Source organism: Chamaea fasciata, unplaced genomic scaffold, assembly GCF_029207755.1.
Source record: "Chamaea fasciata isolate MVZ Bird 193981 ecotype frontalis unplaced genomic scaffold, bChaFas1.0.hap1 SCAF_11, whole genome shotgun sequence".
NCBI lineage: Eukaryota > Metazoa > Chordata > Aves > Passeriformes > Sylviidae > Chamaea > Chamaea fasciata.
In genome coordinates this window covers 5,706,412-5,724,366 of record NW_027094096.1, presented here as the reverse complement: position 1 = coordinate 5,724,366, position 17,955 = coordinate 5,706,412, and the positions used below count along the sequence as shown (strand labels likewise).

The 17,955-nt window shown below is 43.1% G+C and overlaps 1 protein-coding gene across 9 annotated transcripts in view; it reads left to right on the top strand.

Annotated features, from left to right (window-relative positions):
* The first annotated feature begins 4,187 nt into the window (after positions 1 to 4,187).
* Positions 4,188 to 17,955, top strand: part of GIGYF2 (GRB10 interacting GYF protein 2) — a 74,518-nt gene continuing 60,750 nt past the window's right edge. For 8 of the 9 annotated variants that reach the window (XM_066194124.1, XM_066194123.1, XM_066194120.1 and 5 more), the window contains exons 1-2: positions 4,188 to 4,267; positions 16,161 to 16,240. In XM_066194124.1, the coding sequence (XP_066050221.1) occupies positions 16,200 to 16,240 (41 nt within the window). In that variant the 5' untranslated portion in view covers positions 4,188 to 4,267; positions 16,161 to 16,199. Of the gene's footprint in view, positions 4,268 to 4,645; positions 4,833 to 16,160; positions 16,241 to 17,955 lie in introns of all 9 variants that reach the window. The other variant, XM_066194117.1, reaches the window with a different exon arrangement.

Below are 17,955 nucleotides of genomic sequence, written 5' to 3'. Positions count from 1 at the left end.
ATCTGAAGGTTGTCAGCCTTTCTTTATCTTAAAATAGCCTCTGCCTCAGCCCCCGTAGTGCCCCAGCTGGGAGCTGGGCAGGTTGCTTCAGCTAGAATTCCCTTTGCATTTCCTGCTTCTGCCTTTATTAAGGAAGAAAAAAGAAAAATACATGGTTATCTGAAAACGTGTGCAAGCATTTTGTTTCTACTGTTGCTGATCTGCTAAGCTTTGCTGGCATGGCCACACTGGGGAGGGGGTTCAGGAAGAGGTTTAACCACACCTCCTTTCAGGTCCAGTGATGAAATAGAAGCCATAAATATTTTATCCCATACAGCTGTGCTCTGTGCTGATACATTCACTGTGTCCAGGAGTCCTTGGGTCTCAGAGGTCAGGTGAAATCAGGATGAAGGTTCCTTAGTCTCTATTTCCCCAGGAAAAGTGGGACACCGCAGCTCTTGGTTTTTGTGTTTCGTTTTGTTTATTTTTTCCTTTACAAGGTAGCAAGCACTGCTGAGTTGTGCTGCTTTGCACATGCAGCTGGGTAAGGAGCCCAGGGCTGCAGGAGAAGAGGGTGGAAAAGGCTGTCCAGTGGTTTTATTTTAACAGAATTGAGTCAACTCCAGCTGACAAGTTCCAGTAAGGAAATGAGCATTGTCTATGGTTTTGTTCAATTCAAACAGGTGCTGTTAGTTGGGACCTGCATTCAGTGCAGTGAAGAGTCAGTGTTTTTTGGATGTGCATTTATTTGGAGGTTGCAGCAATGTGTATTTTGAAATTAGCTTTGCAAAAATGGATATTGGGAAATTAATTGCTTTCTAAATTGTTCTGTTTTACTGGCAATTATTGGATTGGGTAACAGTGTCATTAGGTTATGCAGAAGTCCTAAAGAGAAGTTGGCTAGCTGTATCTCCCCCATTGAACCATGTGACAACACTTAGTTGTGTTTACCTGTAATTTATCTATTCTAATCCTTGATGCTCTGTCCTTTTATGCCTGATGTCTCCACAGGTGGCTCTCAAAGGTCCTGGCAATCCCAGCTCTCTTTAGTGATGCCTGCTGGTACATTAATGCCTGTCTGGTATTTCTAACATGCCCCAAGTGACTCTTAAGTCTGTGATGGCAAGTAGAGGAGTTTGATGAAAAGCCTGTTGCACTTTGTGGTCTTTCTCAGAAGGGACAAATACCTGCCTCAAGTCATTCATCTAGAATGGAAACTTCACGTAGTCCTTGACCCCCGAAGGGATTTTGTTTAACGTTTCCCAGAGCAGGCAAAGTACAACAGAGGAGTCCCTAGCACTTGAGCCAGCACTGAGGGTGGGTTCAGCCTGTCTGGATGCTCAGATTTCAGTGGATTTCTCAAGGATGCTCCTGGCACAGTCATTGCCATTGGCTGCAGGGGACAGCCTGTGGCAGCAGGAAGTCTCATCTGAAGAGTTCAGTGTGGTCACAGTTGAGAGAAAGAGAAATGGTGTGATCAAGATCCTCCTGGCTCAAGGTTTGGGGTTTTTCTGTGAGGATTAAGGTGACAAAATAACATTTTTGACCTTATGGGAGCATCCAAATAAATCCAAGACACGTAAAAGTAATTGAGTGTTGCAGAAGTAGCAGCTTGTTTGTGGTATTCTGTCTTTCAGCACAAGCCACCTGAGGTGACAGATGCATTGAAGTGACTGACTTTAAAAACTGCAGTTGGATGTTTGCCTGCTTTGCTGCTGGTTTCATTATTTTTAGGGATGTGACAAATGAGGACATGGAAAACAGAGGCTGCTGAGAAGACATTGACTCTTCCCAGACAAAATCCCTGGTTATTTCATCAAACAGGGGAACCACTTTTCCAAGTAACAAAATGCAGGAGGGGCAAGGGGAAACATGACGGTGACACATCTTTCTGGGCTGCCTTGTGGTCATTATTTATCATTTCAAAGCTGTGCTCTGGGTTCATAGCTCTACCAGGGTACTGAGGGAGGCCAGCTCTTGCCTCCAAGTCAGAATGGGTGACAACAAAGGGTTAGTAAGGAAAGTTTATAGTTTGTTTGGGGTCCTGCTTCCCTGCACTCAGGTTTTTAATAGTGTGGATGAATGGCACAGTAATCCAGGGCTCTGAAGTACATCATGCCCTTGGTACCCAGACTGGCTGCTGGGGTGATCTCACACCTACACAGTATCAGCTGACTTTCTGTCATTGAGCCATGCAGGAATTTTACCACACAGGTACAGCCTTGAATTTTCAATGAGAATTTTCATTCTCCCTGTTCTGCTTGAATGAGTTGTGGAAGATTTAAGATGCATCTGCTATTACCAAAAGATTGTCATCTGAGTTTCCGTGAGGTATTTTACAGAAATGCCAAGTTCTGCAGATGAGGCATGCTTCTTGAATTTGATTTTTTTTGTTTCAGTTATAGAATGTTTGTGTTAACTGGGATAAAAAGTGCTAAACATCTCCCATCTGAGATAAAGGTTGTCTTAGAGCATGTGAAAATATTTCTGAGTGCTCAAACTGGCATTTGATAAGTAGAATAACAAGGCACAGCTGCTTCTGCAATGAAATTGGAAGTTCTCACTGACAGCTTGAAATGCAGCACTGTCTCCCTCCCTCCCTCTCTTTATCATTATTAGTATTGGCTCAAGCTGTGTGACAACAGCCAGGGGGATTGAATGCAGCTTATCAGAGGCCAGCCCTTTTCTAGGGAGCTTTGCTTTTCCATACCAGCCTCCTAATGGAGAAATTCCATTCTGAGGTTTTTTGGTGAGGTAGTCCTATGTAACTCAGCTAAAATAAGGCCCCAAGAATTACAGGCTTTCCACCCATTAGCTCGTAAGAATCACTACTATTCACTGTTGCATAATTTTTGGCTGTCATTCAGTACACAATGACGAGTATTTATCCATCTAGAAGTGGATGTGGAGAAAGCTACATGGGTTGTGGCTGACATCATGATTAGAGTGAAACTGTTTCAGCTGAAAACGGTTATACCTTCAGCAGTGCGTAACAGCCAAGAATAGTTTTTTTACGCTGAAGGAACCACATGGGGCTATTCTGCATCATGTACTAATATGGGTTTGGGGACTAAAAATAAACTGGTATTTTTAGCTGAAGAAAGTTTGCCTTGAGCTCCTGATTTTTCCATCAGAAGAGTCAAAATATGTATCAACTAATGCCCTTTTTCTGTCAGCGGCAACAGCAGCTGCTGTTGCCTCCCAGGGTGACTCCCACAGCAAAGTGTCCTCAGGGTTCCTCCAGTGCCCGGCTGAGAGCAGGTCCAGCCCTCGGTGCCTGGGCACTGTGAGCGTTCACACACGGTGGTTTCTCACAGAGTTTCCTGTGGCTACTGATAAAGCTGAATTGCCTCATGGAAACACAGAGGAAACAGATAAGGCTGGGAGCCACACTGCGCTGCTGAGGCGGGAGGGGGGCAGAATCACGGAATCATTCGGGTTGAAAAAAACCTCTGAGGTCATCGAGTCCAACCTGTGACTGATCCCCGCCTTGTCAACCACACCAGGGCACTGCGTGCCACGTCCAGGTGTTCCTTTGAACACCTCCTGAAACAGCGACTCCACCACCTCCCTTGACAGCCTCTGCCAATGTCCAATCACCCCTTCTGTGAAGAATTTCTTCCTAGTGTCCAACATCAACCTCACCTGCTGCAGCTTAAGGCCACGTTCTCCTGTCCTGTTCCCTGGGAGCAGAGCCCAACTCCCCCCGCAGCTTCGCCCTCCTGTCAAATGGAGCTGTGGAGAACAGGAAGGGCGCCCCCAGCCTCCTTTTCTCCAGGCTGAGCTCCGCCCCCAGTTCCTCAGACTGGCGACCCTTCCCCGGCTCCGTTCCCTTCTCTGGACGTGCTCCAGCCCCTGAAAATCCTTCCTGAATTGAAAGACCCAAAACTGGACACAGGACTCAAGGCGTGGCTTTACCAGCGCCGAGTGCAAGGGGAACTGACGCAGGGATTTGGTTACCGGGGATCTGGCAGGGCGCGGGCACCCCCCGGCCCCGCCATCTCCCCCCGCGTCCATTTCTCGCCTCAGGGCTGTGGGGGGAAGGGGCGGGGCTGCTGCTGCGGCGGGCTCGCGCCGCCGGCAGGGGGCGCTAGAGGCCCGCCCCTCTCCGCGGTGACGTCACACGGCCGGTGGGCGGGAAGCGCCGCCGCTCATCCGGGTCCCGCGGCGGGGCTGGGGGGCGTGGCCTCTCCCTCACGTGACGCTGCGTGGCGGCGCACCCGCCATCTTGTGTTGTTGGGTTGAGGAGCCGCCGCGGCTGTGAGGGACTCTCCGCCCGGGAGCGCAGGTAACGCCGTCCCGCCGCCTCCCGGCCCCGCCGCTGCCCCGGCCGTCCCCGCCGCACCCCCGCCGCCGCGCGCCCCGTCCGACCATCGGCCCTGCCGGCGGCCCCCGTCCGCCTCGGCTGCCGCAGCACCGAGGCGCCCCGCGGCCTAAGCGGGAGGCGAGGCCGCCTAGGGGGGAGGGGGAGTGCGCCTGGAGGGCCCCCCTGCGCTCCCCATGGGCCTCTGCAGGGCTCGTTGGAGCTGGGCCGAGCGGGCCTTGAGCTCTCCGTGCGGGTCCTTGGTACTTGTCAAGCGGCGGCGGGGCGCCCGCGGCTCCTCACCGCCCTCCGGGGCCGTGTCCCCCCGCACTGACCCTTGTCAACTCGCTCGTCCCCTCCCAGCCCAGCGGGAGCGCCGCGGTGAGCCCCGCTCCGAGCACGGCCGGCGCTGTGGGGTTACAGCGGCCTCGGAAGGAGGGAGCTCCGAGCCTTCCCCCGCGCAGGCTGCAGGGTGTTGGGAGCAGCGCTGACCGCCTGTGTTTGACTGGAGAGGCCTTGGCAGGCTGAAGAGAGCATCGATCAGAATTGTGTACGTTTGGTATTGATCCAAGACAAGTAGTTTCAGTGTCAACAGAGCGCTTACGGCTCTTTCAGTTCCCTGTGACTGCTCTTTGAATTGGGACAAGGTGTAGGCCAAAAGGAGGTATTGCCGAGTCGTATTTCTGGAATAAAAACCTACGTTTCCCCAGTAACATTCAGTTCAACGTTCGTGGTGTGCTGCTTTTGCTGTAATTCTTGAATATCTGTTTGCTTGGGTGGGCGGGGAAAGGCCTTTTGAATTCTCATTATATTCCTCTAACTTCTTGCTGCTCATTTTATTTCCTTGCTTCAGGAGCTGACTTGGGCAAGTTCCTGGAAAGTACGTGCGAATTCTTTTTTTTTTTTTCCTTATGACTCTGCTGGTTGGTTTTGTTCTTAAGAAACTTTAATAAACAGAAGTTAATTTGCTGTTCTGTGAATGGAGCGTTCGGTTGATACACAGCGTGATAATTGGAAACCTTTGTAAACAAAATTGGTTGCAGTTGTCACCAACAAAAAACTTTGTTTTGGTTTTTTTAAGTTTTGTTTTTGTGTGGTGGCTGCAGTAGACAATAAGAGCATTATTACTATGAGATGTTGGTTTTCTTGAATAGGTGTCCTTGGAGCAATTAGCCGATGCCGGTGTGAGAACCTAATTAACCCTGGGGGTGGCAGCAGAAATGCTGAAGTGTCGGTGGCGCCCTGTGCATTCGCTTTGCTCCCCAGGGTCGTGTAGCTCCACAAGTCAGTTGGTGTCAGTGGTTGTGTGGTGGTTTAATTTCTCAATGAATGCGTGATTAAAAAAAAAAAAAGTTTCTGTCTGATAGTCAGGTGGATTAAAGAGAAGGCAGAGTTTTAACCCTGGGACTTGGATGTCACCTTTTATGTTGGGACTTTGAGTATCTGACAATATTGTGTGTAAGCACTGGGGTTGGATGGTTTTAAGGCTCTCCCAGCCCCTGGGTACAGGAGAGTGCCTGGGAACACCTGGTCACTGTGTTTCTTTTGGGGCCTTTTCCTGAATGGTTTCTCGAGCCTGTGTTTTAAAGTAAGAGCACAGAACTAAAATTTAATGATTTTTTTCACACTGTGCTTGAAAAAAAAATTGATACCACATAAAAACTTGGGCTCTTGCAGGCACTTTTTGTTACAGATGTTGCCCTTGGGGATTGTAAGATATCCTCAGGTGCTTCTGTTGGCATTTTTGTTTGCCTTTCTGAAACATACAGTAAACTAAAACTCAGATACCTGTGATTATGTAAATGAAAAAAAAATCCTCGTAAATATATAGTTAAGGGCTTTGTGATTAATTTTTTCCTTACTGTTTTACTCCTCAGTTGAGGGAAAAACCTGTGTAAAAAGGGAGTGTGAAGTAGGTTTGGGTTTTTTTAAGGGATTGAGAGTAAACCCCACTGTATGTCTCTGCTGAGGCCAGCCGTCTGAATGGAGTTCTGTCACAAACTGGAGTTCCTCATACCTGAATGTAAGAAAAAAATGGGCAGTTTATAAAGATCTATAGATACTTAATTAAAATAAAGAATAACCCTGGATGTCAGAGTCGCATGGAACAAATTGTTGGGGCAGCTGCGTGGCTGAAGGCTTTGCTGGTACACCTCTCTGTGCTGGAAGATCTTTCCATTTAAACCTGGAAGGGAAAACTGGTTCACAGTAACTGAGTGAAGATGAGCTGGGCACTATGATTTGTGCTTTCCCCTTTGGCCTCTTTCTTTCTTTCTTTTAATTACTAAAAATGTGAAATTTGATTTTTGCCTCCTTTAGTTTGGTCTTGCAAGTTCAAGTTACTGTCATATATATGTTTCTTATTCTTTTCGTTGAGATGAAGTTCTTCTTTAAAATTCTTCTTAGGACTTTTTAAAGTATGATGTTAAGTTACCTCATAGTCTGATTTAGAAAAACAAAATCCATTTCCTAGCAGTTTTCCTTCATTTTTCTGGTTTTCTTACTTTTTTTCCCCTTCAGTGCTTCTGCTCCAAGATTAGTGGTGATAAGCTATATATAATTCATGATTATAGATAGAGCTGTGGGGCAGAGCAAGGCAGCCTTTCCCCTACAGAGCTTGCTGGAGAGCCGCTGGATGCCTGGAGGAGAGGAAACCTTTTCCTTTGTTTACTGAAGAAGCAGTTGCCTTGAAAGGGACTCATTCTTTGTGTAGTTTCTTCATCAATTTATTTTAATTCATAGAGTGACATTTGAAATCCAAGGTGTGTGAAACGCAGCAGGGGATGGGAACAAAGTCAGTTTCCTGCCCAGTTCAGCCTCTCCTCGTAGCTCTTGCTCTCCAGAACATTTCTTTTGTTTGCATAAAGGATCTGGCTTGAGGATCACCAGAAGTGAGAAAACTTGGCAAGTTTGCTGCAGGTGTGCCGAAGTTATGGATGGAACTAAGAATTCTGTGTCTGAAGTTTGAAGTCTGTGTGGCATTGGCCCTCTTGTGGTTGTGTGTGTGGATAAATAGAACCACTTCATCCTGGGGATGTTTAATACTATGATTTTTTCATGTTTAGCCCAGATGGTAGCTGGAGATTGTAGCAGGCTGAGGTCTTTGCATTGCTTTGTGAGGAGCTGAGATTGCCACTGTGTTGATTACAAAATGTGTCCACTTCTCCTTTTTTGCAGAGGAAGGGCTTTCATTCTATTTCCTCTAGAGGTGACCAACCATTCCTTGAATTTAGACACTGTAGATATGGTTTGATGCCTGCATGGAAGACTAGGCTGCCATTGAAATTTTTATCTTAGCCTTTTTTTTTTTTTTTTTTTTTTTTTTTTTTTTTTTTTTAAACTGGAAAAGATGTATAGAATTTTTGGATGCATGGGAGGTTTGTCCCCAGCATGAAATCAAAGTGTGTTTTTTCAGGAGTGAGCCTCTCCTGTAATCCTTAAAGCTTTTAATATATGGAAGCTGGATATGTAGACCTCAGGATTATAGAGAAAAGTAGAAGGAATCCCATGAGCTGTGTAGAGGTTGTAGAGTGTATAGGTCAATGAAGAATTGTGATGGCTATTTAGAGAATTGTTTTAAAATACTGTGTTGTTGACTGCTTGTTGGGTCACTTACTAATTTCTGATTGTGTCAGTTAGTTACTAAAACAGTGCGGTATTATAATTGTCTTTGGCCATATGTTTAAAAAAATCTCGGGAAATAAAGAACAATAACTTGATGGCTTTAGTAGGGCTGCTTGTGTATGTAGTTTGTCATTATAAAGGGATAAACAAGCTTACATATACAGTTACAAATACTGGTTAGAGAGGTATTTTTGTACTGTTAAATAGTTGCTATTCCAGTGAAAGTAAGCATGATGCGCTGCAGTTTGTGAAGTGTTTTGTTACTTGAAATTTTGTCCTTTTTTCAGTGCAGAAATACAGTGAAACAGATTTTTTAATGTTCCTTCTCTTCCTGACAATCAATGTAAATTGCATTCTGTCAGTAATATTTTATGATAAAAGGTACTGGCTTGAGTGACTGGGAGCCTCAGGGGCTGTAAGTGTCCATGGGCAGCTCAGTTTGGGTGGGAGCAGCTGGATCCATGTGTGTTGGTGTGTCTGTTCCCACTGGAAGGAACAAGGGAGATCAGCTCTGGGCACTCTGGAGATGACTTTGGGTGAAGCTTTGTGAGGATAGAAAGCTGAACAGTTGAATTTGCCCTCAGCCTTGGAGACAGGATGTCGTGTGGCAGGGAGTTGGTTTGGCTGACAAGTAATGGATTTATAAACTTGTCAGTTTATTTTTTTTTTAATTTTTTTTTTGAGCCACGTGTGTTAGAATCTGAGGATGGTTCAGTTGGAAGAGCCTTTGGTGGTTGTCTGTTCCAGCCTCCTGCACAAAGCAGGGCTGATGTGTTACACTGTGAGTGAGGCTGATCACGGACTAGCATATGGCAAGGTTTTGATGTAAAAACGTTTCATAACTTGACTCAATCAGAGGCCCCATTCAGCCACCATTAAAACCAGTGAAGCTTTATGGTAGGCTTAGTTAATGCTGAATCATCTGTATATGAGATTCTCTCTGTAATATTAAGTTATAAGAGTAGTAAGGATCAGGCTAATGTCACAGGTCAATTTACAAAGATATGGTTCTTAGATCAAAACAAGGGAATTTTTTTTTTTAGGACATTTTGCAAAAATGGATAAGCTGTTAAACAATGTTGTAGTTCACATGAAGTGTGCAGTCCAATACACATTCTGATTCTCTCTGTTTAGAATATTTTATGAAACACTCACTGTTGAATGTTTGTTTCCTGAAGTATGGGATGTCTCAGAACTGCATGAGAAGGAAACCTTAAGGAACAGGGTGGGAGGGGAGGGAGATAATTTCCAAAGCCCAAAGAAGCTGTTTTTTTTAATGATATTTTAAAAACGAACCCCTGAACCCTCTCAGCAACCCAGATCTGTAATTCAGTGATTGTTGTCAGTGAATGTAGTCTGAAGCAGTGTTCTTCCACCTGGAAAATAGGTGTGGGCTCTATAATGTGTGTGCTGAGTGGGAGAGGTGTGCACTGGGTTTTGGGTTGCATTCACGGTCTGCCTGCTGCCCCTGCTGGGGGGCCGGTGGACAGACGTGGCACCTCGGCCTGTAGTGCCTTGTGGAAGGGCGCAGACGGAACAGTGACCTACCAGCAGGTTCTCCATGTACAAGGCAGACAGATGTGGAAGTGATTTTTTTTAGCTGGGAAGTGAGCGCTGGCAGGATTTTGGGCTGGGATTTGGAATGAGAAGCGTTTGTGTTCGGCCAAGGGTGTGGTCCCCTGACTCTGCTTGAGGCTTTAATGGCTGCTGTCTGCCCTCAGCTGGGAGTCGGGTAATAAAGGTGCAGCTCACGCTGTGCTCTGATGGGGCAGGTGGGAAAAGCCCTTCCCACTTGGCTGTGTGCAGGGGAAGGCAGACGTGGAGCTCTCCAGCCTGCCTCTAACCACCAAGGTCACGACAGTAGGTAGGAAAGGAGGAAAACATCTGGAATTGTTACTTAATGTTCTAAGTTTTTCTTGGATTTGGTTATGAGGTGTGTAGATCTTGTTAGTCTCTTGTGTCATTTCTATCCTTGAAGGGCTGCTTGGATTTGTTGTTCTTGACTAGGGTGGAACGTGTTGCAAGCTGAGGTGCACCATAAAGCTTTAGTGCATCTGCGCAGTGAGCAGAGAAGTGCCAGTTGAGGTAGTCATGGACAATTTTTGATCAGAAACTGCCAAGAGATTGAAATACATTTGCAAGGATTTGAGACAGGAAGGTTATAAGAATTCTAGAGATCTAAAAATGTAAGTGTAATAATAGAGGTGTAGGTTCTGGAGAAGTGGATGGTTTGGACGTTGCTCCCTTAGGAAAAACTTTTTGGTGTGTGGGTAGATAGGCCTTGGAAAATCCACTGCCTTTGTCAGGAATCAGGTCTGGTAAGCCAGAAGGGACTCTTGTGACTTGTCTGGCATCTTGTATAATGTGACTAATAGATTTTTTCTCTCTGATTAATTTTCTGTTCAAACTAGAACATACTTACTAGAAAATAATTTCACATTGATCTAAAAACAGCTCACTTTGTTGATTATCTCTGAATGTCTTGCTTCAGTCCCTTCACTGAATTAACTTGGGTCTTCTGCTGTTTTTACCTGAGTGATGATTTGCAGCCTAAGATACTTAATTTTTTCTCAAAGCTCAATAAATAGAGGTTTAGTATGTTGTTGGTGTTTTTTCTTCTCACTGTAGGGCATGTCTGTCAGGTTCTATCAATCTTCAAACACCTGGTTTATCAGCTCTTTCACCTCTTACAACAGAAAGGACACAGGATCCCTTCAGTGGTAAAAATTGGTGTATAATTACTGTGCATTTTCTTTTTCCTGGGTTAAGTGGTTTTTGTTAGCTCTTCTAGTCAATGTTGTATATTCCTTTAGCAGTTGATTAATGTCATAAATCTCAGCATGATTTCAGGACTGTGTTTTTCCAGAACAGTCTTGCATTTCTTATATATCACCTGTGTTTTCTGCTTGTGAGTCTCTTGACTTTGCCTTACTCAGTGCAACCTGCTATACTGGCCTGAGTCATTGAATAATTCATGGTGCTGCTATTGATGATGTGTCATTTCCATTATTTACCATATCCATGGTTGTCATCCTGAGGTTTTAGGAGTTTTGTGGCCAGTGTTACAGACTCTGTAGGAGATAGTGTCTTACCTTTTACTTGGTTTTGAGAATTTTGTTCTGTCTGAGGTGGGTTTTGTAGATTCTTTGGAAGAGAAGAAAAATTAGATTGTGATGATTTGAGACTTTTTGTGTGGTTCTGAATATTTTTGTCCTTTTCAATGTTCTGCTGAAATGAAATGTCCTGCAGAAGTTAAAATTTATCTGCTTGCTCCAGCAATGACATTTCTACTCCTACAAAAGTATATTTTGATTGCATACCTTCCATAAATATGTTCCCTGGCCTTAATTATGTCAGTGTCCTTTAATCAGTGTTTTCTGCTTTAGCCAGTGATTAATATCAAAGACAGGTTGTATGGCCACCTGAGTCATCCTGTTTACCATTGGACTTCAAAGGTGCCTTGCATGCGGTTGGGGATCATCTTTAATATTTCAAGAATTAAAGAAAATCAGCATTAATTATTCAGTCAACCTGTTAATTTTTCAAAAAACACAGTTACTGGCACTGACATTGGCTAGCTCTAGTAGCCGCCTGTGGAATGTTTTCTTGCTTGTGGAAGGTGAAGTGTTCTCATCTTCATCAGATGTTGCTGTTGAATGCTGTTAAATTCCTTCTCCATATTTAAGGAGAACCCATTTCCTTGCAGCTGAGTCTGCTCATGTTGGATTTCTGTTGTGTTCTTATTTCTCACATCTTCATCCACTTTCTAAGTTTAAAAGACTCTTTCAGACCTGCAGTAGCAACAGAGCTACCCTGAAAGGAGAGGATATTTTTCTTCTTAAACATCTCTGATTGAAGAATAGACCATTTAAAAATAAAATAGCTGTGTAGAGGGAGAATCAGTGGTATATTTTTTTCAAGGTTTAGTTTTCCAAAGTTAATAAAAAACCTGAGCATTCAGTGGCCCCAAAGCTATAAATTGCAATGACAGTCCAAATCTTGGTGGTTGTTGTTGGTTGTGTTTTTTGGTTTTTTTGGGTGGTTTTTTTTTTTGTGTGTGTGTGTGTGTGTGTTGGGGTTGTTGTGTTTTTTTTTTTTTTTTTTTTTTTTTTTTTTTTTTTTTTTTTTTTTTTTTTTTTTTTTGTCTGCAGAAAAGTTTAGATGGTCAGACCGGAATGCAGGTTAACTTAGAATTCTAAGAACCTTTGTCTTGGTAGTCTCTACCCAGAAGAGCAGAACATCTTGGTGAGCCAGAGAGCCATGTGCTGCTAGCTGAGAGATTCTGTCATTGAAGTGTAGCAATTTAACGTTGCCTGAGAATCTTCATACAGGTGCCCATCAGTAATAAATGAGCCTTAAATGGCAATTGTGTGAGGTTGAGCAAAGTTTGGAAAACATGGTAGTTTTGATCTTTCAAGTCTCTGAAGACAGCTTTTTGTTTAGATATTTATTAGCTAGCTGTATGTTTTAAATAAGATCCCAGAGCTTATGGGCAAAATGTGCCACAGTAATTGTAGACCTTCAGCTGAAACATCTTATGCATTTTAACACATCCATCTAGCTAGTAGAATCAAGTTCTGGCTTGTGTCTGTAGCAGTTGTTTGGGAGCTTTAATACATTTGTAAGGTACTAAATATAAATAGTGAGCTTGGAAAATAATTTAAGAAACTGTAAGTTTGTTAAAATAACCATTGTTCCTTCAAGTGAACCAGTGAAATGAGTGTTGCTGATGGCAGGTTCTGCATGTATAATATTACCTGTTAATTGTGAGGGAAAGCCACTTAAAGGCTTCATGTTATTGGATTACAGTTTGTGTCTATTCAGAGAGTGGACTTCTGACTTTCGGAGTACTGAACAGCTGACAAAACAGGGGCTTTTTCTCCTTGCCAGCCTGCAGCTTGTTGGTGGGGTTGATGTGATTTCTTCTCACTACTGCGTGCTGATGGCAGGTTGGTGGCTGGTTGTCACTCCAGGAAAATGGGGTTCCATTTCCATTTTGCAAGCCAATTCCATTTTCCCCTAAAAATAAGCAGGAAAGCCCCAGCAGATTGTAGGGTTGCACTGGCACCTTGATCAAGTATTGACCTTATTTTAAGAAAACTCTGGGAAAATGTTATTGTTTGGAGCAGCGGTGGGAAGCAGCAGGTCTTGGTTGAGCAGTGGTGTTAAGTGATCATTATCAAAATACTGCCTCCCTTCACCTTGAGGCTGCCCCTGTGCTCTCTGCCCTTATAAAATCTGTGCCTGTGGAGGTTCCTCAGTCAATAGCCTTTGATTTGTAGAAAACCACAACTCACAAAAACAGCTCTTCAGAAACGGGCTTTTCCCTCATCAAATTATATCAGGGAGGAAATATTAGGTGTATATTATTTTTGTAATTTTCCATCCTTGATTTATAAGGAAGCAGCATTTTAATAAGACCCAAGAAAAGTGATCTAGATAATAAAGATTTATTTACACCTTTTGCTTAGCCAAAATGGTTAAATTTGTGACCTGATGGTTCATTCCCATCTCTGAATTCCTCATCCTTTTCCTTGCTCCACCCTGACTTTTGCCTTCTGTGCTGCGAGTGCTGCCTTGTCCACTCCAACTTGCCTTTCCAGTTGGTGCAGCTCCTCCTGCACACAGCAGGTGTGGTGTACTCGCTGTCACAGGTTCTCAGCTTGGCTTCCACTCTCGCCTTCTGCCTGCCACTGGGAGCAGCACAGGCTTTCCACTCCCTCTTTCATCTGCTCTGACGTGGCTTCGGTGTTTCCCTCTGGTGCACTTGCTGCCTTAGCTTTCCTGAGCCTTTTCCCTGTTCTCTGCCCTCCTCCTCCCAAATCATTGCCCATTTCCAGCGTGCTTCTTGGCCAGCGTTTTTCTCTCAGCCTTGCCTGTCATTGTATTCATGTGTGTTTTATGTCTGGCTAACGTTGTCTATTCAGTTCACCTTTCACACCTATTCAGGTCATCTGCACATCTGTTTTATTCTGTGTTGGGTCATTCACTTACAGTTGTCTTGTTTTCAGTTCACTATTCATGCAGTCAGAACTTGTAGGGATGGAGAACTTACCTAAATGCGATACAGGAGAGGAAGTATTCTCAAAGTGCAGTGGCCAAAATGAGGGCTAGGGAAAGGCATTTAGCAGCTCACTGGGATGGGACCAGCATTCTTGTTGCTACTAAACTGCTAAGGAGTCTAGTAGAGAAACATGACACAGCATCCTCAATGTTTTGGGAAGGTAATGCAAAGGCTGAAGAGTGGGGCTCAGTGGGTCCAACAGCAGTGAACAGCTTGATCCTAACTGGGTTTTAGTGCCTTGTCCTTGTATCTGCTGCTTTTCAGCTGTGTTTTCATTGTTTAACCCTGAGTGCCAGCCTTTTTGGTATTACTGTTGGTAGACTAGCTTTGATGTTAGGAGTTAAAGATCCCAGGTTCCCTGGTGATGCACATGGATTGATCTGAAAACTCACCACCCCCAGCAGGAGGATTACAGGCATTGCAGGAAGTGCAGGGACAGCCATCCAATTAAGGCTACTAGCAATTGCGTTAGAAGCTTGTCTCTGCCCAAGTGGGCATGATGGTTTACTTGAATTACCCCACAGTTTTTGGGTACCTCACCTTTTAATTTGATTTGCAGGGTGGTGAATGGATATACCTTGAATGTTCTAATGAGCTGTCAGCTGCTTCAAAAACGCAACTTAGATCAAAATCATCTCAGACTAGGCCTGGGAGAATATCTGGGTATTTTTACATTAGCTTTTGGTGCAGGTAGTTGGGATAATTCCATTTCATTGTCTAGAATTGTTGTGAAAATAAAAACATTAAGATTTCTACTTAAGTTACTTTGTGTATGGGCCAAAGAAGATGTGGCATGTTAAAATACATAAGCCAAAGGTGAGTTGATGGGTTTAGGCTTCAGGGAATTTTATAAGCATTTATAATCTTATGCCCAAAGCATTTGGGTAAAATCTACTCAAGCAGATTTAGCATATTTGGTTTCAGCATGTTTTGTCATTTTCTAGCTTTGAGGGTACTGATTTATTTTCTTTAACTTTAATATCATTGCTTCTCTAGGATGTATATAAGAAAAAAAAAGTTTTCTTTGTTAGGTTTTGTCTTGGTTTTTTTTAAGTAACTAATGCCCTTTCCATCTCTGTCTCCCTGGATTTTCTTTTTCTTATTCATCACCTTTTCATGTGAAGTGTAGACAAACTTATGAAGTCCCTTATTTGGTCCCTGGATCTGCTAAGGGATGTGGTTCTACACAGCAAAGTTCCCTCCCTGGTGTTATGGATTCTTGAAGTCTAATCAACCAATGTCTGCAGATGAGGCCTCAGATTCTTCTTTTTCTTGGGATTTACCTACTGTGTGTTTGGTTTTTAAGAAAACAAACCATCTTCCTCTGCAGATTGGGATTTGGCAGCTGCTGGGAGGAAAGAGGAGCTGTATTTATTGCATGAGAAGACACTTCTCCAGAACTGCCTGGGCTGGACTTGGTTCTGTTAGGGAAGAGTTCATAGCCTTACCTTAGTCTTGTTCTCTCCCTCCTGTATGGCTTCATCTGCTCTTATCCATTTATCCACGCGCTCTGGAAATGCAGGAACTTGACATAAGCTTTGCTGGTGTCTGCAGGACCTACCTTGAAGTCTGGAGTTAGGCGCTTTTTTTTTTTTTTTTCTTTTTTTTTTCTTTTTTTTTTTTTTTTTTTTCCTTTTTTTTTTTCCTCTGTGAAACCAAGAATAGAAGAAACACTGTCATTTGCCTGCAGAGTTTTGGAGGATGTTGCAGCATTGGATGTACTCAATCTTTAGGAGCCTTATTTTTCAAGAATGAGCAGTGGAAAATTCTTGAATACTCTGCCACTCAGCTGGCAAATCTGTCTTGCTGTAATTCTGGTGGGGTTTTTATCCTCTTGTAATTGTCAGGAAGCAGCAATTCTGTTAATTAAGCATTACTGCTCTTAGAGGAGAGGATTATGCATCAAGTTCTCTGTGTTTGTACAAATTGTTTCCTCAGACACCCTAATCCAGTGTCCTGTTTGAGCTGTTAAAAGAGGGATTTAGGGAAGAAATCTTGATGCAGTTGCTCCTATATTACTAAATCAATCTGTTGGAAAGCTGAAATGGATTCCTAAAAAAAAAATAAAATTCAATGCAGTTAATTTTTTTCACTTCTTTGCATGACCAAGTGTCCTTTTGTATTTTGAGTTTATCTGTAAAGGGCTGTATCAATCCAGCTGTTTTCATAATAAATATTTTTATTTTTCAGGTTCACACTTTTTAAAAAAGAGGAATAGAACAGGAAAAAATGGCAGCAGAAACTCAGACACTTAACTTTGGGCCTGAATGGTAAGTTTTGTCTGTTTTGTCAGACTCCAGGACTTGTCTAAAAGGACTTTTTTCTCTTTGAAGCAGAATTGATTATGGGACTGAATGGGGTATGGTATCTTGGTTGTTTTGTCCTGCTTCACCTCAGTCCATGGCTTGTGATCTAAAGCAATTTCATAAAATTAGTCTTCATTTTGTGAATTGGCATTGTGTATGAATTGAGTTGGGTCTTTTGTTAATGCATAATATTTACCTTGCTGCCTAGCATTTGAGGAGGAGTAGTGTTTATGATCTCAGAGGTATGCCCAGAATCATTGAAGATGTGCTTATTCAGTCTGTCCATGTGATGCATGTTAATAAGGAAGTTCTTAAACTCTCCTCACTATACTTAAATCTATAGCTGAGCAAGCTTTTTTTCCCCAGCTCTAAAAAACCCAATCCCTCTGTGGATTATGGTAAAAGTGTGAGTTTTATGCCAGTGTCCTGCAAGTTCGTATTGAACTGTGTCAGGAGAAGAGAGCTGTTGTGCTCAGGGAATCCCTGATGTCATAGTATTTCATCAGCTGTTAGTTTTACAGCTTGTCTGACATGATTGTCCTGGCCTCTGCTGAAGAGCAGTTGCACAGGTGTGATTATTCAGTATTTTTTCCAATTTCTTGTTAAAGTATTGGTGACTTCAGTTACAAACGGGAATTGAGTGGTGTGGTTTCTGAAGAGTCACTGATCCCCAAGTGTGTGAATGGGAATGGGGAGTGGTTGTAGGAAATACAGTTGCTACATAGAATGTGATTAGAGCTGTTACTTGTATAACACATCCACTTTTGCTGACACATTTCTGTGCACAATGTACAGAAATTGGAGAGCATTCAGTGAAGAAGTACGACATGATTTGCAGCCTGTGAAACAATGAGAGCTCAGTCTATTTTGCTAGAATGAAAGAAGGTTAAAGAATGAATTTATCAATATCTATAAATATACCCACCAGGCAGATATCTTGTGCTGGAGTGCTCTTCAGTGTAAGAGACAGACATGATTAGATTCTTGATGGATGGAAGCCAAAGTTACATTACAAAAAGAGAAGGGGGAAGACAATTCTAAAAAAAGCACATATTTCAACAGTAACTTAATTGCTGTGTCATAGTGAGGGGACTGTCATAGCGAGTCTCCAGTGAGTTTAAAAACCAGATTAGATTATGCACAGAAGCATATATTATACTTCAGTGAATTAGTATCTTTTTACAGGAATAATGGAACATAAGCTTTGCAGTTTTTCTTTTGGGTTGTGGTATAGTCATGTCTGTCATGTCATTGGTTTTGAACACTGCACTGAGCCGTCAAATCCTTTAAATAATTCTTCTGCAGGCAGAATTTGTTTGGAAGTGGTACACAGGAACTGCCACAGGGTGGCACCAAACTAAAAAAATAAGATCAGCTTTTCACTTGCAAATGGTTTTTTTCTTTTCTGTTTAAAGAACAATAAAACAAATCAAAGCATGCTTCAATAATTAGGTGAAAGGTAGCCTCTGAATCACTGTTTTAGTTCAGAGCTACTTCTCTTCCAAGGATTTTTTGATTGCTGAGAAGAGCTTTTACTGTTTTACTTGTCTAAGTTGCCCGTCAGAGAGAATGTAAGAAAATGGGCAGGGTTTTGTTTCTTGACACACAAATCCTTTTGTAAAACATTCCTCAAATGTAAAAATACCAGATATTTGCGTAGCTGAGGAAGTAGCTGTGTG